Source organism: Rissa tridactyla, chromosome 5 (genome assembly GCF_028500815.1).
Source record: "Rissa tridactyla isolate bRisTri1 chromosome 5, bRisTri1.patW.cur.20221130, whole genome shotgun sequence".
Taxonomy (NCBI): Eukaryota; Metazoa; Chordata; class Aves; order Charadriiformes; family Laridae; genus Rissa; species Rissa tridactyla.
Genome location: NC_071470.1, coordinates 11,994,033 through 12,018,309, shown reverse-complemented (window position 1 = coordinate 12,018,309; position 24,277 = coordinate 11,994,033). Strand labels below are relative to the sequence as shown.

Sequence of the window (24,277 nt, the reverse complement as noted above, 5' to 3'; positions counted from 1 at the left end):
AAGCCTAGGTTGGAAGACACCCCGAAAGACCACGTGGTCCAACCTTTCACGGAAAGGAAACCTAGATGAGATTACCTAGCACCCTCTCCAATCCCATCTTGAAAACCTTAAGTGGTGGGTACTCTACCATATCCCTGGGGAGCTTGTGCCAGTGAATGACTGTTCTCACTGTAAAAAAGTAGGAAAAGGAGAAAACAACTTTTGCACCGTATCTTACTTTAAGCCCAAGTTGCTCAGGCTGCTGCTTTTTCATATTCTTTAGTTTGCGGATGCTATGGGTTTATTTAGGCTTTCTCAGTCACTCTGCTCTCAGATTTCATGTTATTTTTGCATACTGTAAATAAGAAAAAATGTTTTTACTATGTTTTTTTCTTTAATTATTAAATTTATTAAAAACCCATTCAGGGTAAAAGACAGTCGCCTCATACTGTCCTGTTACAAAACACATTAATTTATGTACTCATCCTACTAAAATACAGGAAATAATAGAAAAAAATCCCAAAATGTTCTTTAGGAAGCCACTCTTTCATTTCCCTTTTACGTCACTGTAGCCTTGGGAATTCCAATATTCAAGCTCTAATGACAACTTTTGCTTTTGAAATTAAAATATAAACATCATGCATGCATCTGGGCACCTAGAACACCGTGGGCAAACCTGGGCAGCAGGTTTGGAGAACGGAAACTTGAGCATGAGCTGCAATTATATTCCCCTGGGTCACCCAAGACGGTGGCCTTGCCCCTGCTGTCCTAGCAGAGGGCACATCCTGCTTGACCTTGCTGCTTCCACAAAAATGGGTCGGGGCCGCTGTGCGAGAGGCTGCCTTGAAATGAATCCAAACCGCGAATTCGCTGTGACAGGTTGTGGCATCTGGGTGAGTCAGCCGGTCTCTGCGCCCGAGGCTGTTCCAGCCCAAGCTGCGATTTTGTTAAGTCACAATTTAAGTAGACTTGGGTCTCGTTAGCAGTGATGATGGGCCCCCCTGAAGGAAAACCAAGGTGGCATAGGAAATGATGTCAGTTCATTATCGGCTCTGAAAAGGGGATAATTACATCTGCCTTCTTCAAACGGAGGTGGCCCTGGTCCTTCAGAAGGGAGCTGGCAATCTAACCTCTAGCAGTGTGCTCATGCCATGCTTCATCACTTGCTAATTTTCACAGCAAAGGCACTACCCACGTCATGACTCAAGGTGACCCAAGCCATCACCAACAGGCAGGATCTCCAGCTGGACATCTAGACCAGTGTCCAGTGGACAGCAGCATGCTGGGGGCATTGGAGGTGTTGGCAGCCCGGATTCAGACCGACATAAACCAAATCCTGCTTGCTCCGTGTAAATATTACCGCATCAGCCTGTCAATGCAAAGGGATCATCGAGCCAAACTGACCGGCTTTATAACACAGAATAACCTTACAGCTACAATGAGAAAATTTTCTCTGGTTCCAAAATATCCGCCCCAGCCTGACATGGACATTGAGGATAAAAAAAAAAGCTGAGTAGACAGACTAAACAAAACTGGTAGTGCATTTAAATATTTACATTAGCAATTGAGATATAGGTCTCTGTTTTCGTATTTTTTGCAATGCCTTGGACCAGTGGTTGGTGGTTTACCAATCTTCAGCTGGTTGTACCTTCCAAGGAAATTTTTTAACTGCCCCTGAAACAAGACAGCTCAGCACCGGGTGTTTCTACGGGTGCAGCACAGAGGGAAAAGGAGGAGGAGGAAGAAAGGGAAAGAAATACCTAACAATTTAGTGACTGTAAACAGAACAGCCTCGTGGCAAATTATTTCCTTATTTCTTTAAAAGCTAATTGAAGATGCTACAGCATCACGTAGGAGGGTTTACTGGGTACTCAGACACTGGCATTAAGGACATCATCCAAAATTGAGCACAAAGTGTTCTGCAAAGGCTAACCACATCAGCCTCCAGAGATGGGGCTGATGCCTAAGGGATTGTCTGCAACAGGGAAGTACATGATTACCGTAGTGATTGTGGAATGATATCTTAGCCACATTATGTATATTACATGTGTAGAAACACACATTCGAGAATAGCTTCCCTGGAGACATCCCTTCCAGAGTAAGACCATTCACCAGAGAAGCTACCCCAGAGTAAGAACAGTATTGTCACATCACATCCGTCTTTTTAAAGGATTAACTTCCCTGTGTGCTCACACCATCTTTTTGGGATAATTTCTGCCCTTTCTTCCCTGCACTTTCTTCTGGGCACCAAAAAGAAACTGAGAGCTCTCGGTGCCAGTTTTAGGTGCTGGTTTCCCAATGCCATTGCGCTCTATAACTCCAGGCTCTGCATCCCAAGATCTTTTCTTCACACTAGATAGCGGCCATGTATAATCAAGGTATCAGTAAAATTACAGCTTGTTTTTAAGTCTACAAAGGTACATGCCCGTTCCTTTAGCCCACAAAGGAGGAGGCATAACAAAGCACCGACTTTCATGCCAATGGACATAAATAAGAGACAGAAGTGAATCAAGAGATCCTTCTGCTACTGGTGGAAAAATAGATAATTTTTTTCTTTCCTTTGATAACTTGTTTTCTGTTAATTAACATGTTAAAAGTATCTTTTTAACACTGTTGCCCTAATAAAACTTTAGCGGTAAAAAAAAGCTCTCCCAATTCAGTAGGCAGACTTTCCTGACAGCAACCTTTATAAAAGGACCTGACTCTGTAGTCGGTGATTCGATTGATCAGCTGCGTCTAGCGGTGGTTCAGGATCAATTAAGGGGCGATATTGTCCCGTAGTTCGAGCTCTGTGAGAGCGAGGGTCTAACCCTTAACATGCCAACATCTTGAAAGCAAGTTACAGGTTCGCTTTATTTCATGTGTAATAAAAAGTCCTTCGGGCTTACTATGTTTTCGTTCAATGTCTCCCACAACGCAGATTTGGCTCATTTGTGGGTTCCTTAAACTACCATAGCACAAAAAGCAATAAGGATAAAAGCAGTCCCACAGAGCCCTAACTGTAGGAACGGCATTTTTATTCCCCGCCAGATACCTCAGCATCTCTAGCAAAAAGGAGAGAGGGGAATGAAAATAACAGACATCTATCTGCCTTCTAAAAGCACAAAAGATGTCAGGACTTGAAAGAGAGCTCTGGTGCAGCATCCAAGTAAGTGCTGCTAAAGATGCAGCTTCATGGATCACCCGAATTTCTGTGCTCTGCCCTGGACCTGGGAGCTCACCATTGGCTTGCAAGGGCGAGGAGCATTTCTCTGCAATGTGACTATTTCAGAAGACCTGGAAGAAGCAGTCTTCGCAGAGCAGTCAGAAGGGAGGGGAGGATAACATCAGCAACTGCCTCCCTGGCACAGGGGACCACAGGCAGCACAGCTGTTCTTTTTGGAAATGTCAGAGAGGGGGAAAAAAAGAAGTGCCGAGGGAGTTGTCATCAGCAAACGGCACAATAGGTGATTCTAGAATAATGCTTCACACAGTCATAATCTTATCTCGAAAACATTGCTCAGGAAGACCAAGTCTGACTAATTTTACAAAGAGCACACACCGCTCGAAAAACAGACATGTAAATTATAAAATCACTTAGGATCCAGTTTCCCTGTTTCTCTCTGACAAAGGAAAGCACAGGCATGTCTCAGCACGGATGCTGCAGCTGAGATAGCCCTGGATCGGCCCTCTCCTGCCTGGTCACGGCCACATCCAGGGAAAGTCAGCAGGGCTCCACGGGGAAGGTCCGTGCAGGACCATTTGTCCCATCAGTACCCACAGAAAACAGTGAAACACGGTCCCTCTGCAGGAAGTCACGCACCTTTGGAGGCAAAACATGATCTCAAGGTCATTTCGAAATCCTGCCTATGTATGTCCACACAGCAAACCAGAGTATCTCTCAGATGGACATGGGCTGCCTCCCATCCTCCTTGGTCCCCAGGGCCTCCCCACGTGGGACGATGGGGACAGAGGGAGGGAGGGAGGAGTGTCATACGGTGCCAGGCCTATCCCACTCTAGAGCACTGCCAGGAGATGGGGAAAAAATCGCATAGAAGATTTTTGAATGAAGAAGACCCAAACCATAAGCCCTGAATTTCCCTGAAGCCAACAGAAAAAAACCAAACCTGAACCCTCCGCTTCCTCGTGTCTGGGACACTGAGGTGAAATGGAGACATCAAAATGATTTTACTTCATCCCCATCACTGTGGTCAGCCAGAGGTGTGGTGAGAGGGGACCAGGATTTGTCCCCAGACTAAAGCTACACCGTTCAGCTTCTTCAGTAGCTTATACGACAGACAGCAAGTCCGTTCACCCCTAAGCCCCTTGAAGCCTTCTGTGGTGATGTGGATGACCCTTACAAGGACTAGCTTCAACACTGGAGACAAAGAGGGACCTTTCTGCACCCTTCCCTTTAGCTGCAGATCTGACCATTCAGCGATGGCTCGCAGTTTTATCACCAGTTCTGCAACTCTCCCGAAAGCATCCTGCTTCAGAGGGACTTTCTGGTGAGTGTTAAAGTCATGGAGTCTGTGTCTGACAATGCAGGGAGATAAATTTCAAGAAAAAAAACCAAACAACAAAACAGGAGAAAAGTCACAATTTTGTAAGATCTGTTGTCATGCAGCTACCACCATCACAAGGGACAGGAGAAGTGGAGTCTGAGGTTTTACAAGGCTCCCACACAGGGGTGTGGTTTTTTTGGATGGAGGGGGAAGTTGTCACAGAGATTGCAGGGGCTGGAGTCCATGACATTTTATTTGTATTGTTTCAACTCATTCACCCACACGCCCTCGAGGGATGTTCTGTTTTTTAGAATTGCTGTTTCTGCTAAAAACCACATGGTGTGAGCCAGTGTGGTTAGATACTCCTTTCCCCCAAATAGATTTTTGGATCTCTCCTATTCCATTTCTCTGCTATATAGGTGTAAAAAATAGAAGTTTGCCCAAATTCAAGACAGTAATTTGCTGAAGTCAATGGAATAATATCTGTAGAGAACTAATCTAAGTGAGGAAAAAGTCTAGCACATTGATATTACTCTTTTCATTACTTCTTCCATCTTCCATAGCTTCCTCTGTCTGAGTACGGGAACAGGAGACAGAATAACAACTAGAGATGAGACCTTTGAATCAAACAAATCAACTAGGTAAGAGGAATTGAATGATACAGGGGAGAACTTACGACCCCCCCTATTTTCTTGGCTTATTTTATTTTCACTGTTTGTAGTGTGTTTTGTAGGACAGTTTGCGACTTTTCTAAGGATTTCAGTCCAGGTGGTAATTTAACTAGGGAGAGGATCAGTTGATAAAACTCTGATTAGATGTCAGTTCTACAACTGAGGTATTTCACAGCCTGGCTTAACCTATGTTTAGTCTAACAGATAAATGTTTAGAGTTCACCAAGACTGCTGAAATTAAGTTAATATAAAGAGAGTCTCACCAAACCCGGTCAATCCATAAAGCTTTCTTTGTTTTTAGCCTTCAACTACACATGTTTTGCTGAAGTTAAGCTCTGCAGCTTAACTTCACAATCTACTCATACATAAATCCATAAATTTAAAATAAGAAGCACTACCAGCTCAGAGTTTTGTAGTGCTGCAGTAGTGCGAGGCGATGGAAACACATGGCTTGGCGTGCTCAGCACAGTTGGAGTTAACCACAAGGGTCCTTAACAGACCAAGTCAGCCAGTTTCTCTCTTTCCCTTTCCTCCTTACTCTACTTGAACAAGATAAGACCCTCCAGGGAATAGCCCTTTCACAGACTATTTCGGTGAAAGGCTGTAGCCAGGCTGTAGCCAGGTGGGTGTAGGTCTCTTCTCCCAAGTAACAGGCGATAGGACAAGAGGAAATGGCCTCAAGTTGCGCCAGAGGAGGTTTAGATTGGATATTAGGAAAAATTTCTACACTGAAAGGGTTATTAAGCATTGGAACAGGCTGCCCAGGGAAGTGGTTGAGGCACCTTCCCTGCAGGTATTTAAAAGACGGATATAGACAGTGCTTAGAGATAAGGTTTAGTGATGGTTTTTGTCAGACTTAGGTTGATGGTTGGACTCGATGATCTGAAAGGTCCCTCCCAACCTAGGCGATTCTATGGTTCTATGATTATTTCACTATTTCACAGGCCATTCAGGTGCTTGGAGACAAGGGAAGGGAGCAGACAGGGTCTCACCATCACTACAACAAGGAGGGCAGGGCTTGTACAGCCCCGGCAGAAGTGTCTCTCCATGGGCTGATTGAACTTACCAGCTTCAACTGACTTTGAAATTATGGACTGGTGATCTCCATTCACCTGCCACAGTTAAATCCAGGACCAGCCTACTCTGACCTTATTTGATCTTGAGTCTGTGCCTTTACTACGGTGGTTACAATGGAGTCTGTGACCAAGAGTGCCCTATATTTTTAAACCACTTCAAATCTCCTTCACCAGACAGAAGAAACATGCTGTCGTCATGCCGCCGTCTTGCCGTGCGGTGTTCAAGGCCACGCTTCCCTAATAACCTTGATGCCTTGGTACTGCTGTACCGAGTGGGGCAGACGTGTGGGAGAGGCAAGAGCAGAGATGTAAAGAAAACAGGAATTGAAAGGAAGCAAGGGAAAGACAAAGATTTAGGGTAGCCAGGAGCAGCCAGGTGGAAAATGGCTAAAGAAACCAAAACAGAGTCTGGCACTGGTGATGACAGAGAGTGAATGAGCATTACAAGCCGTGTCAAGGGAACCAACAGAAAGATTCCTATTTAAAGAGCTTTAAACCCACGTCTTCTCTCAAAACATATATAGGGCAGAAGCAGCCAATTCACACTTGGCAGGTAGTGTCAAGAGAGTTTATGTAACGTCACAAAAAAGATAAGCAACTATTTAAGAGCAAACTGTTATTTTTACCCAACACACAAGCAAATCAAGCGCTCTCATCACAGACAAAAAACCTTCATGCTGTCAGCTGTGAGTTCTTTTGGTGTTGTAAAGCACCACAGGGCACAAAATCACTATCGTAGTTTCTTGCGTTGGTTGTCAACCTCTATTTTTTTTTGCTGGGAATTTGAAAAACAGAGGAGACGCGAAGCACAGGAAGATCCGAACAACAATTAGCAGGCCTTAACAAAAAAGCAAGGAGGCTATCACAAATCTGTGAAATGCATTTTCTCTCTGAGATAGAGACTGTTAACCTCTCTGCAATACTGAGATAGCAAAAATATGAGGGACTTAAAGCATCTGCTGAAGAAGAAGGGAAGAGAAGGGAAGGGAAGGAAAAAGGAAGACAGATTGTGTTGTGAGGTAGGTGGAAGAGGAGCAAAAGTGTTTTGGAGATATCTGGTATGGATCACAGTTCATCAGCTCTAGAAGAGGGTTACTTGGTCTTGGCCTCCCTTTATCAATTTCTTTTGCTCACTTGGGTCATGTTACTATTATTCAAGCCTAGACTACAAAAAAGGCAAATTTGTGGGACTTTGCATTTATTTGCTTTGTCAGCTCAACATATTAAGTGCAAGTTTATACGTAGACTATGTATCTTATTAAATGCTCTGTCCTGTTTTGGTCTATTCTCCTCTGATTTATTTTGAACTCAAAGACCGTAACTGTAAGTGCCTTCAAACCTACAGATGCTTAGACCACTGGGGAAAGAGCAGAAAAAAAGTGAAATGCAGCAACCATTACTGTCCAACCTCATTACACTCATGCCTTGGAAGGACAGAACAAGAATGTATTGGAATTTAATCTCCTCTGAGGGAAGAAACTGGAAGCAGCATGTTTGTGAGAAACGACGCACACTCAATCATCAAGATATGCAAAATCTAAATGCAATTTAAAAATGGGCATTGAGAAAATGTACCGACACAGCAGTAGTGAAGGTACATTTGTATGGCCATACCTTGGCCCATGACAGCACAGAGCAGGGGGAAAGCAGATGTGGAGAGCACAGCGCGTTCCCAGCACCAGGGGCTGTGAAGGATGCGCAGGACTCTGCCGGTCCTATGCCAGGGCCCAGGTGGCAGCAGGGGGGACATGAGGATGGTGTGGAATGTGGTAGCCACCACTGGGCACCCACAGCAGGATCTTCTCCGCATTTCTAGACTGACTTACTAATATTAGTGGCATCAATATTTCGTCTGGGTTGGGGCAAAGTAGCAGCAACTGGCACTTTCAACTATGCTCATGCCTACAACAGATCCCAATGACAACTGTATAGAATCATAGAATCATAGAACCATAGGGTTGGAAGGGACCTCTGGAGATCATCTAGTCCAACCCCCTGCCAGAGCAGGGTCACCCAGAGCAGGTTGCACAGGAACACGTCCACGCGGGTTTGGAATGTCTCCAGAGACGGAGACTCCACCACCTCTCTGGGCAGCCTGTGCCAGGGCTCTGCCACCCTCACAGGAAAGAAGTTCCTCCTCATGTTTAGGTGGAACTTCCTATGCCAAGTTTGTGCCTGTTACCTCTTGTCCTGTCCCTGGGCACCACTGAAAAGAGCCTGGCCCCATCCTCCTGACACCCAACCTTTAAGTATTTATACGTGTTGATAAGGTCCCCCCTCAGCCGTCTTTTTTCCAGACTGAAGAGACAACAGCGAAAAAGAAATACCAGCACATACACACAGGGAAAGAATTGTGTTCTTCCTTTCTCCAGCAGTGCCATCTTACTGCTGTAATTACAAACCAGGTAGTAATGCTCGAAGGAGAGACGTGCCAAATGTTTAAACCAGAACCAGTGGTGAGGCTCCTTCGGGAGCTGACAAGGGCAAGTTACAACCACCTCCTGGGATTCCCGCTCCCACTGCAAAACCTGTTTGGCGAAGGTCTGTGTCGCAACATGTGCTCTTCATATAGAACGCTTATTTCTGACTGTAATTTAGCCTCTTGGCAGGAGATGCTCATACATATCAAGCAAAACAGCCCTGCTCATCCATATCAACCTCCACATCCTCATATAGTAGCAGCGGCACAGCATACTCTCTGCTTCCAGTGGTCTCCTGTGGATCACAGGACAGATTTGGTTAATCATGCCCATCTCCTCTCCATAAAAGCCTGCTCCACATGGGATGTTTTCTGGCCTTTCATACTGTTGAGTTATAAAATCCACAAGTAGAGGGGCCTCCGCAGATGCTCCTATGAAACCATTCCACTACTCATTTTACATGGGAAGGAAGGTTAAAAACAGTGGGACATCACCAGTGCTAACTGAATGTTAAAAATAACATATAGCAGTAATGCTTATCACATATGGGAGGAGAAAAGAAAATACCTGAATTGTGCTTTCAAAAATATTACTGTCTGTTCTTAATAAAACACGAAACATAATGAGGCTATGAGTCCACTAATCTTATCAGTTCACTAAGTTCTGCAGAGGAGAGAGGAAAATACAATCCTCAGAGCATGTCAGATTCCCCTCGTCCTCTATTTAAGAGGTTACTAAATTATTGAAATTCTACATTAAGAATATATTAAACACTGTCTAGTGAACGACGGGCCTGCAATGCATAACATAAAGGTGTAAGCTTCCCAATAAGTGCACATGAAATGACTTGCTGACCTAAAACACTTGCTTCCTGCCAATGCAATTTTAAGAGAGTCAAGGAGGGAAAAATAAATCCCAAAGTAATACGCTGATGATCAGATTTTGTAGCTGAATTTATACCGTTAAAGACATTTTATTCATTTATTTTACATTATTTAGGTAAATAATATGCAGTGAGTTATTAGAAGAGCAAATAAAAAATGACTCGCGACTGCAAATATCTCGTCTTAATGTGACTTCATGCCATGTGTCACAACATTGTCCATGGAGCAAGACAACTCCACAAAGACAGAGGAGTCAATGGTGATTATTTCCTTCTCACCCAGGTATCCATTATGCTCAGCTCAGTGTCTTGATAAAAAGAGGAGAGAATGAATACCAGAGCAGACACAGTCAAGGCTATGTGTGATTGCTGTAAATCTGATTGTCTGCCTGCACTGCTGAGAAGAACAAGACTTTATCAATAAAGTTTGATGGTGCTGCCAACAGAAACTCAACAGAAAGAAGAACAAAACTTCATAGAAATACGGCTTGACCAGCCCACTGTTACAGACAGATTCTTTTCCTTCATATAGGGAAGGAATCCATTCATATTGTACAATATGTAGAAGTTACGGACACTTCACGGTTCATATTTTTGTGTAAAAGTTGTACGGCATCTGTTGCAATCTCCAGTCATTTCACTAGGTTGCTCCTGAATCTGCTTCAATTTATATTCAGAATCTGTTGTCAATTAATAAATTATATGAATGAATAAAGCATGTTCTAGAGAGAGCCCAAGGATTCACTGGGCAAATTCAGTCTTCACCAGCTGCAACTTTGCTGAGGCCTAGGGGTGAATTCAGCTTTCTAAGGTGTTTAAAAAAAAGTTCACATTCTTAATGCCAAAATAGAGCTCAGCTCCAAGCCAGGAATCCTTCGGTGGCAGTGGGCTTGTAGTCATGACATGTGACATGTCACGGACAAACAGATCCCTCCACTGAGGTACTAGTTCAAGGTACCAGCCTGGACCCTCCTTTTGAAATAGGAAGCCCCAAGCAGCCCCATCTTTGCTGTCACGCAGTCTCTGCTATTGGTTTGGACTATCATTGGACTAACATTGCCAATCGTGTTACTATGAAACCTGGGCTGTTGGCATCCATGTGCGCCTGGTCACTACATGGCTCGGGGGGAGACAGTTTGGACACACAGACACATGCCAAGATGTGGAAAATCACTCCTAGTTCCTTAACGATCGCTCTTCTCATGGAGAAGGTCACGAAACGGCGCTGGCTGCTCCGTAGTCCAGGGACCTTGAAGGCAGATTCCCCCAAAAGGTCAAAAACCCAAGACAACCCTCAGACCTACTAGTTTGCTCCCCTACAGTGAAACGAGTTGTGTTGCAGCTGGTCTCAGAACCAGGATTCAGAGCAGGATTTTAAGCTATGACAGGCATAAGTGCTCTGCAAGAGCAGCGTTTATCCTCACGTTGCAGGACAGCCCAGTTCTGCCAGATTTGTCAGGGAAATAGCTCAAGGAAAAATATCCTTGTCATGCTGCCAGTGCCAGTGCTAAACTAGGTTAATTGTCAGAGAGATGCGGAGGTCGGCCAAACTTGTAGCATACGGCCTGTGTGGCTTAATGTCAGCCGAGAAATGAGAGTATGTTGCTTTTGAGTAACCACTGACCTCCTGCAGCTCCCATCACCTCACTTCTCCCTCCTACCCCGCCAGCCCCCCCGGTGCTTTGCCCTCTGGTCCCCATCCCAAAGCGGATGGCCTGTTGTGAAGCAGCCCCCGAGCGGGACAAGGTTTGCCCCCTCCGTGCTCCCGTTACACGGGCAAGACGTATAAGCGCTCTTCTTTTGAGCAGCCTACGCAAAAATCAGACATAACTGAGACATAACTCATTCATGAAAAGAAACCTTTCTGCCAACCGTAATTGTTACATTGCCTTTCCAGCTTGGCAGGGTTTCACTTTTTTTTGGCTGGCTCAGGTTTTACTTTTGGCAACAAAACGTATTTGTTGAGATCGACGCTGGCCAACGTCAGCCTTTTCCAAAGGTGTGAGAAGGCTCCAGCCATGAGAAAACATTCCAGCAGAGTACAAGGTCTAATTCTGATCTCAGCTGTGTGTAGGTAGCTGTGAATGGAGTAAAGGCGAGTTTCGCGCATGGATCTTTCTCAAAGTATAACTGAAATGCCAACTTTCATTGCACACAAAATTCCCAGGCAGAATCAACAAATTCTTAAAGCTCTCAAAGGGTTTTTGGTTTCTGGAGCTGTCCCAGACAAATTTATTTCTGCACCTAAAATCACAGAGCTGGGGAAAAAGCTGGTAACCCGTAACACTTACTCATGCTACGAAAATGTATCGCTCTCCAACCTGGGATGTGGAACCAGGCGGGAGGTGCAGATGGGGAAAGGTACCGTCTCTGGGAGAGGGTGGCAGAAGGTCTGGGAGAGACCCAGACCCCCGTGACAAGGGGAAAACACTGCATATTTGGCAGAGTGCAATTAGCCCTTGGTCAAAGAGTGACCAGACCCAAACCAGTCATGATCAATAGAAATGATTACTTTCTGCTGCACCTCCTGCGCTAGCAGCTTAGTAGCTTAGTCCGTACCAAACACTCCTGAATACAACACCTAATGTACTTAGAAAATTCACTTTGGGCACCTCAACACCATGAGTTTAGGCTACAATTCCTCCTGTACTTTTTAGTGTAGTACAGTTTATTTGTAGATCACCTACGTGGGCTTCTGCCAGGAGGCTTTCAGGCCATATTTCATAATAAAATTTCCAGATTTACTATGCAATTCTAAAGGCTGGAAATACAAAGGGAGAAGAAGGACAGAGGCAGGGTCAAGGCATGAGAGAAGAGGGCAATAAACAAAATTAAGGACCAGAAGAGGTGTGAAGCAGAGGGCTGGAGTGGAAGAGCAAGCAAGAGGGATGGCAGACCGGTGTTGGACATGGGGCAGTGAGGGGACAGGCTGGGGAAGTGACACTAGCTGTTGCTGGAGACTTTGGGAGAGATCGCAGAAGTCTGAAGGAAAACCGGTTCCTTGGAGGATCTGCTGCCCTTGCAGAGAGCTTGGGGAGAAACAAAGGGAGCCTGAGAGTGCTCGATGCCTACTGCTCTCCTGCACCACGGTACCTGCTCAGACTCAATATAAGATAATATCCAGAGCAGAAGCTTTCCCAACGAGGATACCGGGGACAGGAAGAGTCAAGAACTGAGAAGACTGTAGTTCTTGCTTCCACGCAAGACGTCAAAGTCGGCCATGTTTCCACCCCGGCCCCTTTGTGAGGCTGCAGCATAGGGGTGAAGCTAATGGTCAGCCCTTGATGCACCCGTGCCTTTCTGCTTTAATTCACCTCAGTTCTGCTTTCCCTGAGAGACATCCAATTCTAGTACGCCAGAAAGGACCCTTCACATTTTATCTGAGCGTGCCTTGTCCTGACTATTTAATGCAGATATTCTAAACATTTCCTTTATATTTTCATTCAAGAATCTTTCCATTCAAGCCTTGCTTTCCAACACTTTCAGCTTTAATTAACTTCACAGCTTAACTCTGACACAGATTTCCATATGCACAATTTTGCATGGAGTAAGGAGGCCAACACGTGGCTTTTGCAGTGGACTAACACACGAGCCCAAAAGGTGCTCCAGGCTTATCAATTTTGTCATGAATAATGCATGCCCTGCTCTCCCCAGCCTCCGTGCAGCTGATTTCACAAGGACAGACTTGAAGCCAGACACAAGTTTCCCCACTGAGTTGGACAGAAATTAAAGAAGTTGGCTGCACTGTTAAGCTCAGTGCTGGAAGGGGGCCGGAAGGGTGCACCTAATAGCTTGAACTAAATTGTTCTCACTGTCAAAAATACGTGCCCAAGGACACTAGAAGACATCTGGGGCTTGTGTCTCCTCTTTTTAAATTGAATGAACAGAGAAGCTAAATTTTACTGGCTATTCCAGCCCAAAGTGTTGTTTTGAAATTTAAGAGAGTAGTTATCGTATAAAAGTTATATGGGGAAACTTGATCCAGTTAATTTGGTGAGATCTCTTTGACCACTTCACGTAAAACCCAAGAGGGTTAAGAAAAAAAAGAAGCAATTTTTTGCATGCAGGAGTAGGCTGTGCATTTCACTCTAACAAACAACAGATTTTTTTTAAAAAAGGCTCCATTCAAATTAGTGGGGTGGATCTGGCTGGTGGACTACCAGCAGTGACCAAGGCCAGGAGATGTTTAATCCCTGGAGCGAAGCAACGCCGGCAAGCGCGTCTGCCACCGGCCCCCCAGTGCTGGACCAGTGCTGAGCACACACGATGCCCAGCATCCTCCCAGGCGCTCGCTCAGTCAGCACGGCCACGTGCCGAAGGGGGATTATGTTGGAAACCACCCCATGCTTTCCACGTGACTGAAGTCCTTGGAGGGACAAGGTGAGAGGGACTGTCTCGTCTTGCAGCCTCCTTCCCCTCATGAATTTATTTCTGAGTGGCTCATTGAGCTCAAAGTGCAGAAGATCCTTCTATTGAGAAACATCCGTCTGTACAGGTCCTGCTTTGAAGCAAGAGGGACAGTGATGGAGGCTGGCATCCCTCGGTGTGAGCAGTGCCACCAGGTCCTCACCCCCAGGAGAGCCTCCTGCAGTGGCCACAGGCTGCCTCTCCATCCACACACCTTATCTTTAACCGCGGGCAACAACATACCCTGACTCAAAAGAATGCTTAGGCAAGTATTTCCCTTCTGAAGATATTTTATATAAGAAAGAAAGAGAGCAGATGCCTATCAAAGCAGCTTTACAAGGATATAAAGGAGAAGGCATGGATCCCAGGCTGGGGTCTCCTTAAGACCCACGTAGACCTTTACGATGCTGAGAGCTACTGGGCTAGTGTGGCTACCTCCCACCTCCTCCCAGAGGTTCCTCGAGGGACACCTCACCTCTCTTGTCCATCTGCCAGGTGTTTCTGTGGGCTCCCCGTCAGGAGGGATCACCCCAGCTTACCACGGGCTACTCTTCATGACTTGGCTAAGAGCAAGGACAAGAAGAGCATCTGTGCTGAGATCTTTGCAGAGGGCAAGGGAGGGACAACAGGCAACGGCCAGGGAAGTGGTTTTAGTGCAGGTGACAGCATCAGGAGACATGTATTTGATTGCTCAGAATACCTATAATTATCAGACTGCTAATAGAAAACTAACAACAGCAGCACCCAACATCTATCTCATCAAGTGCCACTACGACACATCCACACACCTCTCTCTCCTGCCCGCATGGCACCCAGCTGAACTGCAGAGGTCTGACACAGCCTTTCCCCAACTTCATTTCTCCTCTTCGACTCTCTTAAAATCTCCTCTTTATTTCTTAGATGGACTCCAGAGCCTGCGTCTCCAGACGGGCTTTAGGCTATACTGTAATCCTTATTCCCCAAGCCGCTCATTCCATGCTTACAAAAAAAAATACCCTCGAACTAAAGCAAATCCCTCCAATACAACACAAATAACCCAACCTTTGTTCAAATGGGGTAGAAGGGAAGAGATGGGCTGTATGAAGAGGAGGGCAGTGCAAATCCCAGCGCTCGTATTCTTTCTCTTGTTCTGGCACCAGTGATTGTAACCACGTCCCCGATGGTCCTCCAGCTCTTCCCTTGCCTCTTGCAGCCCTGCCGGCCCCCTCCTTCCCCTCGGCTGGTATCTCTGGTGGCTGCGAGCCAACAAAATAATGAGTCCTGACCGAGGCCAGTGTTTGTACTGGCCAGCAACCAAAGATAGTGAGATAATGAAAAAAAAAATATGTTTTCCACCTACTACAGTCTAGTTTTGAGCCGTGTGTCAAGTTGTCAGATACGGTGCACATGGCAGTGGCTTTTCAGTTGCCTGTGGGGAAGGACTTATGAAGCTGCCTCCGTGGGGTTTTGGGGCACAAAAGGGCTGGGGCAGTAAACCTGTGCCCCCAGGTGCCAGGCTGCCCTGGACACCGGTGCCCACGCTGTCCCACTCACAGAACTTTGCATGAAAAACATCCTGCATGCAACTGCCTGAGCAACCTAAGTAACAACCTGTAGGTCATAACGTTTGTAAAAACTGACTAAACAGGACCGAAAGCAGTATTTCTCTTTTTCTTTCGACTGCTGCTATTAGAGAGGACCTTGAATCCATCCCACAGACTAGTACGTCAGTGCCTCGTGCAGCATCCAGCAGCAGCCAGGGGCAACGAATACACGCGGAAGAGGAGGAGAAATTCCTGAAATGAGCTCAAACTGCCCAGCGCCCTTTTGGATTATGTCAGCCCCAGCAAATCCTGCTTCCCGCTGCCTCGGCCAGAGATGGAGAGGTGCAGGAGGTCCTGAGCACCGGCTCCCGGCGCCAGGTAGCATCCAGGGGACGGGGACGTGCACCTCCCATTGCTGACAACCGAAGATGCACGTCCAAGCCCCAGCCCACACCCACTCCATTAAGCGTGACTGCCGACACCCAGCAAGACTAACTTCTCTGTGGGTTAGAAGGCTAAATAAATAAGAGACGAACAGCTACCGTACGTCGCAGCCTTTTACCCTAGGAGAATCAGTGAACCTGAATTCCCCAAGAAAAGCGAGCAGGCTGCGTCTGCGCCTGTGCTCTGATTAATCTCATCAGTTTGTTTTCCTGGAAACTAGATGTCCCAGATGCCATTGTTTCCATTATAAGTGTTCATCTGCTCTGTTTTGAGCTTGATTGCTCCTGTGGCCTGCTTGGTTTAACTGGGTTTTTTTGTTGTTGTTGTTGTTTGGTTTGTTTTTTTTTTAAATTAACATTCTTAAAAAAAAAATGCCAGTAAATTAAAATGAGGGCATAGCTGCAACCCTCAACACCAGATACGTTAAGTGTTTAAAAACACCTATAGCATACAGAAATCCTGAGCTGTTGTATGCAGCGTGGCTGAATTATTAATAGCCGCCATGCATATCACACAAGAATTTCAAAAGGGGACTTTGTGTTTCTGCAAAACGCTGCTATTTTTGTCTGACAGCAGAGACAAAATCGTTTGGAAATTAGTCTCATTGGTACTAATCACAACTGTTACTAAAACATTCCCACTGTAGGCACAATATAGTCATTTTTCATTTTGGAGCAGAATCAGCCATTTCATTCATTATCTCAAGGAAGATCTTAAGAGTTTACAATTTGTTAAAATACAAACAAAACACAATTAATTAAAACATACTGGAACAAATATCTATTTCTAGTCATAAAAACCCTATTAACTAGTACAATAACATTGAAGCACACATTAAACTAATATCATTTACAGATGATACCATAGAATATTTCTTTTACGGGCTGGAAAGATCAGCTATGGGGTTGTTTGAGGTGGGCTGGTTTTTTTAAAACGTGAAGATATATGAATGGATTGCTACATTTAAATTTGCGTTACCGAGAAAAATAACAGTCCGCTGCGGGCAAAACCAGAAATACGGGGAATTTCTTTCCTGTCTCAAGTGAATTATTTCTGGTGAAAGGCTTCTTCAGCGTTTTGCTACAGGCATGCAGCTTTACCCACCGAACGTTACGCATGTACACACAGAGCGCGCTCCACCGGGGTTGTCTGTCCTCATGCCCTCTTCTATGCCCACCTCCCCTGCGAAGCTATTTATGGAAAGTGAAGACAAGACACGGATTCAGAAATGGAAAAAAAAAAACCACCCCAAAATCCAAACCCAACAACCACTGAGAACATCAGCACAGAAAAGCAAGTTGATAAGGAAAAAGGCAGCTTGGCTCAGCTGCTTCCAGAGCAGAAAGCGATGGGGACGTACTGCTATTATTAGCCCTCCGGATGGGAAGCAGCTAGTTCGCAGCACGGTTTGAAGCTGTTGGCAAGACGTTGAGGGATTTTCTCCGCACGTACGCACACGCACAGACACACAGGCGGACAGACAGACGGACACCCCCCCAGAAAGGCTCGTGGCGAGCCCCTTCCCCGCCGCTCGGGTGAGACAGACAGACAGAGAGCACGACGCCGGCGCGACCGTGCGTACTCACAGCTCGGAGTACAAGAAGTGCAGGTTGCCCACATTGTCTATGTAGTTTGCCGGACTTAGCCAAGGTAGGACCAGTAACAGGAGAGCCTTCATTTCCAGTGCAGGGCTGGCACTGCTGCTAGGTTTCCTCCTTCCAACTGTCTCTGTGTGCTGGTGGGACACACAACGCGAAGCTTTTGTGCCAGCCAAGCCCCTTCTAAGCGAGCCTTCCCATTTCAACGCAATGGTAGCACATTATGACTGGAGCTTAAATCCCTTAAACGGAGCTACACTGCAAAAATCATTGACCTGTAAGAGGATTACTCGATCTGACTCTCGGGTGGGTAGATGTGAGGGTTTAGGGACAGCACAGCGTGGTTGGCGAGACAGTGACTTATGCTGCAGAGGAGAGCGATGCTCGGGGAAGAGACCTGCCTCCTGCAGGATTCAGAGTGGTTCTTCAGAGGCAGCTGGTACGTTTACATCACTGCCCACAAGCAGATGGGTTACGAGCTAAACTGCATCACGGAAGGGTGTAGCTGTCTGACAACAGAGGCAGGGGGTGGGGGGGGGGGGTGGGGAGAAAAAAAATACCCCCCGTGGAGTTTTGAAGCAGGCGATATCAAAAGACCACACCTTTTTTTAAAGTAAAACACCGCAAAAGATCACAGCCAACTGCTGGCTGTTTGCATCTCAGTCTGAATTCCCCAAATCCAGTTGGATGTTTTTGTGCAAACATAAATCATGTAATCAACCAAGGACATATCACTTCTCGGTTGGTTTTTGTTTGTTTTTTTTTTTTGAAGGATGCAAACCCACACATTTTAAATAGGGATGCTTTTAATGGACTACTCTGTAGCAACCAGCATTTAAAAAAAAAATAAAGTCCCCTCATCAATTACAAAGCACAAAACACAGTAAACTCACCTTGTCCCATCAGTGACCTCGTCTCTGATCACGGCAAGCTTTCATTTTCTGAGAACCAGGATTGGTCTGAGCCGGAATCATGCAAGAAATGCGAGGACTGCCGACTGCCCCGCTGACTCTAGCGGAGCCTACTTTAATTTATTCACTGAGAACACAGATCACGTTCAGCCGAGATTTCAGATGAGCTCTGAGCCGTTCTCACCGCAGGCACCGGGTTGTTTATGATTATTATTTTTTTTTTTTTATTAGCAAAGTCACACACTTTCTCTCCCCTCTTTTGATTCACCGGCGTTAAGGAGAACAGCACCAGCACGATCTCCTCTGCGCCTGGGCGTGCTGGAGCCGGTGCCTCAAGAGCACAACGCCCTTCTCCTCTCCTGCCCTGCCATGAGTTGGAGGTGGGATGGCGAGGGAGGTTTCTGCATTTCCAAGAATGAAATGAGGCAGAGGCACACCTTTGGTGATAATTAATTAATGCTGCGCTAAAAAAACACGCAGGCACTGCACAGTGTCTGCATGCACAAGGTTGCAGAAGTCCCCCTTTAGGGGATCACTCCGAAAGTTCTCTCCTAGTTCTTCCCTCGGCTAGGAATGTCAGTGGCACGGCTCTCCCACCCCTCAAAAGTGGAAACCTCCAGCAGAAAAAGTTCCCTGTGATTTCCTACTCCCCTACATCTGCCCTTTGGGGTTAAGGTAAGAGCTCTCCATGACAAGGAAGGAAAATCCATGTCATGAGTGGCAAAGGAGAAGCCACCCACCCTATGTAGCACTGCCTCGTACTGCACTGCCTTAGGGCCTTTAGGGTTTGATGGGATGGGAAACCACTGCTCTGTCTCTCCAGCCTCCTTCTCCCTGGGTTTGGGAAGCCGGGACTTGGTGGGGGGAGCCTGGCACAGTGGAGGAGGAACAGCAAGAGGGTGTGGGAAAGTGTTACAAAGCCAGTTCCTCCTACCCCTGGTTGGGCTCAGGCCAAGTGAGGATCTTGAAGATCCTAAGGGGAAAATCCAGGCCACATTCAGCAACAAGGCTTTTGGAGGACCAAATCATGGTTTAAAACACTGCAATTATGCAAGGCATATATGTGAAGGGTAACTTTGCTACTGCCTCAAGATGAGAAACCTAGATGCTGAAGTGACTTGTACATGTCCATGTAGGAGAGTTAACACTAGAAATCAGGAGTTGTGCTAGTTGTGTGGCTTCAGTGTAAAAAAACCAAAAATCCAATGTGCTTATTTATTGTGTGGGAGTTCTTCTCCTGCTAGTTTTGTGGCCACAGCTCCACGTCATTTAGTGATGTTTTTGGCAGTGTTATATTGACAGTTGGACTCAATGATCTTAAAGGTCCCTTCCAACCTAGACAATTCTATGATTCTATATCTAAAAAAAAAAAAAAAAAAAGAAGACAAAGAGGAGGATTAAAGTAAGCTATATGTATAGCAAAGAGAAAAGGGTATTTGCACTATTTCAACAACTTTGTTGTCGGAATCTATAGAGAAACGTAATCTCAGTGACAGCAGCTCACAGCAGACTGCCAGCCCCTTTACCTGCGCGACTACTGAAATCTGTATTTGAGGTCTGCCAGAGAAGTACTGACCAAAGGCAGAAAATTATAAGTAAATTTCCTAATTTTTCCCCTTAGCATCAGAAAGCCAACCTTGCAGAGCACTGCTGGCCTGGGCTGGAGGGTGCTGCCACCGCCTCTTACACCACTGGGCCATGAGACAGCAGCACCCTCAACAGGGGTAGCCGGGTCCAGAGCTGGGGGGGCCAAGGATACCCAAATCCACAAACACCAAGCCTCTGGCATGTGAAAAGTGGGCTCTTGACCTTTGCAAGGCATCAAGAAACCACTTGTTAATGGGTTTTTTTTCAGCTTTAGTGGTGCAAGAGAGTCACTTCTTTTGGTTGGTTAAACCACCATAACTTCAGTGAATATCTTCCGTGAATAAATTCGTTACGAGAATCCAGGTGCTTCAGGAAATGAGGTCTCCAGTTCAAATGGGGACGTGTTTGAACGGCAGGCTGCAGAGCCGTTTCCAGTTACTGCCTTCAAGACCCAGCAGCCTGCAGCCATGTGAACACACCTCCGTGCTCCGGCTCACCAGAGATGCTCTGACCCTCAGCACTACCACGTCTGTGCAGGGATGTGCCCCCAGCTGCAGTCTGGAGCCCTGCGCTGGTTGCCCAGGGCTTCCTCCACACCGCACCTAGGAGCACAACTCACACCTGGAAACCACAGGGGGAAGTCTTTTCACTGGACAAATGATATAGGCCAAAAAAAAGGACACCTCTTAGACCCTTCTCAGACCCCTCCTCAAATCTGCGTTTGTCTGCTGGCAGAAAGCACAGCCCTGAATGTATCTCTTTACTCTTCTGCTTTCCTTTCAAAAGACAGAAGATGCAAGACAAAAGCAGCAGCATGTGCTTTCACCCTGCAAAACAGGTCATCAGTTTCCTCCTTGCAGAGGAACCAAACTGCTCCCTGGAGAGGTCTCTCCTGGAGGCAGGAGAGAGGGTGTCCTGCCCACCAGGAGAGGTAAGCCTGGAGGTGGAGTCCAGCTGGGGACATCTTCCACACCATGTTGGAGAAGCTGGAGCTCTGGGAGCCCCTCGATGCAGCGCATGGGTAAGTGCTCACCTGGAAGCAAGGAGCGCTCAGCTCCAAAGACCAATACCAAACCGGAGTATTTTCTGCTCTACTTCTCATATAGGTCATTTGTGATGCAAAAAAGGATTGAAGAAAGGGCAATTATAAAACCCTTAATGTACAACTAAAATATTTATGGTAGCCCAGCTTCCCAAAACTCACAGATCTCTTTGGATGACTAAATATACACTTCCATTATGCAGCTAACCGCAAGGTATCTGCCCAGAACTGCTAACGATAGCATGAAGTACCTTGAATGCATTTGATTCTAAAAAAAGAGTGAGATATCGTCATATAAATGGGCTAAATTCATCTCTAAATTCATGATACTGTAGGCATTCATCGGGACCGAAATCTATAAATCTTTCATTGCATTAATTGTCTAATTTTATCAGCATTAACTGAAGGTAACTTTTTCCTCCCCTTAAGAAAAAGAGTGAAAAAAAGGTCAAGCAACAACAACTTACTGGGTTTGGAAATGCTGTTCGAGGTGACCGCGTTGCACGACCTCTGAGCAGTGTTCTGTGAAAGGGCAGCTAACCATTAGCTTGTCCAGGAGGTTATTCACTAGTATGCTGGACTTCCTGCACGTCTGGAGAATCACAAGCTTGCGGTCCATGGGGCAGAAGTCTTTTTCCACGAGGAAGTTCGTAAGGCAGGCTGTGCAAAAGGTGTGACCACAGAGCGTGTCTAAGGGCTGAAGCAAAGGTTGCAGGCAAATGTGGCATATCAGATCATCGTCTACTTCTTCGGTGTAGCTGTACAAGTGGTTTTCTTCCGGCAAATGTGCTTGGCCGCAGGTGACACAGAGTGGCGGGGAGTTGTCCTCCATTTCTTCTTCTTTCTGGCTCATAATCAGAATTGATGCAATTCAAAAGAGGGCAGACAGCAATACCCGACCCGTTTTCTATTCGTGAGAGCCGCAGCGAGGGTTGTGTGCCATGGGATCTGTGGGGAAGAAAGCCGAAGGGTTATGTTCTGGATCGTTTTCTCATACCGTACTCACAGTATGTATTTGAATAGGAGGTACTCTGGCAGGTATTAGGGAAGGATTGCATCTCTGGGGTGGCAGGGTGAAGCCAAGAAGGGGGCAGAAAAAAAAAAGAGACTGTTAACTCAAGGGACTTCTTTTCTCTTAAACGTAGCTCAGTTTACACAGTTACCCTCATTGTAAAGAAAGCTATCAAAATAGGAAAAAATACTACAGGCATTTAATGGTTGAAAACCTTAAATTAGCATATAATTGCGGTTCCAGTCAGTTGATTTTGTGGTCATGTTACTTACGCTGGAAAAGCAGCGTGATGCGTAGGCAAACATTGCAGGACTGTGTGCAGAAATAGAGGTGAGAACAAAGGTTACTGCCCAAGCCGCCTGCTCAGGGCGGCCGGCGAGGGAGAGCAGCAGCTTCACCTGACGCACACGAGCACGCAGACGCTGCGCACGCAGCCGGAGGGAGGACACTCTTGGGCTCACGAGGATTTAGAGCTCGGCACCCTCTAGACCATCCTCTTCCCACAGCAGCAAGGGATCTCTCTGATTTTCAAAACCATTGAGCACAAGACCCCATCTTTTACATTATGCACAACAGCGTTACAGGCAGCAAGAATGTATTTTGGGGAGAGCTTGGATCTTCACTATCTTGTCTTGGGGACCTGGGACCCTGCATTCAAAGCTTGTCTGCTTATTCCCCCCGCCATGGCACTGCTCTGGATGCCTCAAGTCGAGCGGTTATAACCATCTGCACCAGCATAACCAGCTCAAACCTTCATTTCACTTCCCAAAGCACCAAATACCTCCCGCGCTGAAGTGAAGTCCACAACACAATGCCAAGTACTGTGTCACTCAAAGTTAGGCCTATTACCTTAATAATTTGTATTACAGAAACCCAGTGTTTCCCTAACTACAGACCCAATTAGCTCTGGTCAGAGCACCTGCCTGCTGGTATTTTAAAGATATAAACTCTGTGGGTGGCAGCAAAACTGAAGAGTAATTTGTAGTTTTTACTTGATGAACCCCGACTGCTCGTTGGACCACTTATGTCTCATTACATCTATGCTTATTTTGATATATCGCTTTGAAAATAAACATGCAGACATAAAATATGCAATGGCCTAATTGCTACTCTTGCTTGAAAATGTAAATCTTATTTGCTGCTCTGCCGTAACACTGTACCCTTGCTTCCAGCTTGACTTAATTTGCTTAGACAATATGTCAGCCTCAGACACCCATGTTTGAGGGCAAATGAGGGAAAGAATAAAAAAATAAATCTGACTATGACAGAGCACATTTTCATATAAAATAAAACCTTATTTTTATGCAAAGCTCACGGGCTCTAAACCTGAGAAATTACACTTTAATGTGGCAGGGGTTTTCTGACATAAAGGTAAAATAATAGCCCCACTAACACTAACCAGATGCTTAAATGTCAGACATTCACTTTAATGCTTTGCTAGATCCTATTCTTATGTAGCAATTACGCTAAGTGGCTGTATAATAATATTTTTTGCTTGCAAGGCTAAGTTCTGCATAAGCTCTGTCTCCTGATTAGCAGTAGCTTCATTTGAATCAAAGTCATCGCCTGTTAGAATTCTTGCAAATATTTAAAATACTCTTTACCGTGGCAAGCGTTTCCTTTTGTAAAAATATTCACCAGAGCTTTATGAACGGCTCTTTGTGAAGAAAGGAACATCTTTCTGTAGTGCAGAAAACAGCTCTACCTGGTATCTTAATATAGGAATTAAAACCAGTGTTACTTATTTCTCCTACGGTGACGCACGGCACAGTGAAACAAGAGAAAAGCTGATCGTGAGGCTGAGGTGGGGACTGTTTGGGCACTGCAAGTGACTTCTGGTAGGGAGCTCTTGGCCACCTTCTTGATGAAGTGGGGTGGCCATGAGCTGGTATTTGATTTACCAGTAGCTGTGTTTCGCAGGGCAAGAGAGAGAGTGAGCTCTCAGCTGATCTCTGCACCCCTCGCTCACGGAGGGAGCCCATCCGAAGCCAACAGGGCTGCCCGCAAGAATGGCAGCTTGGGCATTTGTGGGATTCTGGCTTTAAAAATAGCCATAAAATGAGCTAGAAATCAATAAAGCATGACAAAAATAGCATTGCTTCTTGAACTTTGTTCTTTCCTACATTTTGAAAATGCCTCGCACCTGGGGCAATCAGGGGACTGGGCTATATCATGCTGGTTCTGCACTCTCCTGCCACGTCCCCTTGTACCAGCACACAGAGGTGGACCCATGAGGGTGC

General features: G+C 45.9%; 1 protein-coding gene across 3 annotated transcripts in view; it reads right to left on the bottom strand.

The window, feature by feature from the left end:
- The window catches only part of LNX1 (ligand of numb-protein X 1), a 116,729-nt gene that overhangs the window by 49,380 nt on the left and 43,072 nt on the right, over positions 1-24,277 (bottom strand). For all 3 annotated transcript variants that reach the window (XM_054203192.1, XM_054203194.1, XM_054203193.1), the window contains one exon: positions 21,493-21,973. In XM_054203192.1, the coding sequence (XP_054059167.1) occupies positions 21,493-21,878 (386 nt within the window). In that variant the 5' untranslated portion in view covers positions 21,879-21,973. The remainder of the gene's footprint in view (positions 1-21,492; positions 21,974-24,277) is intronic.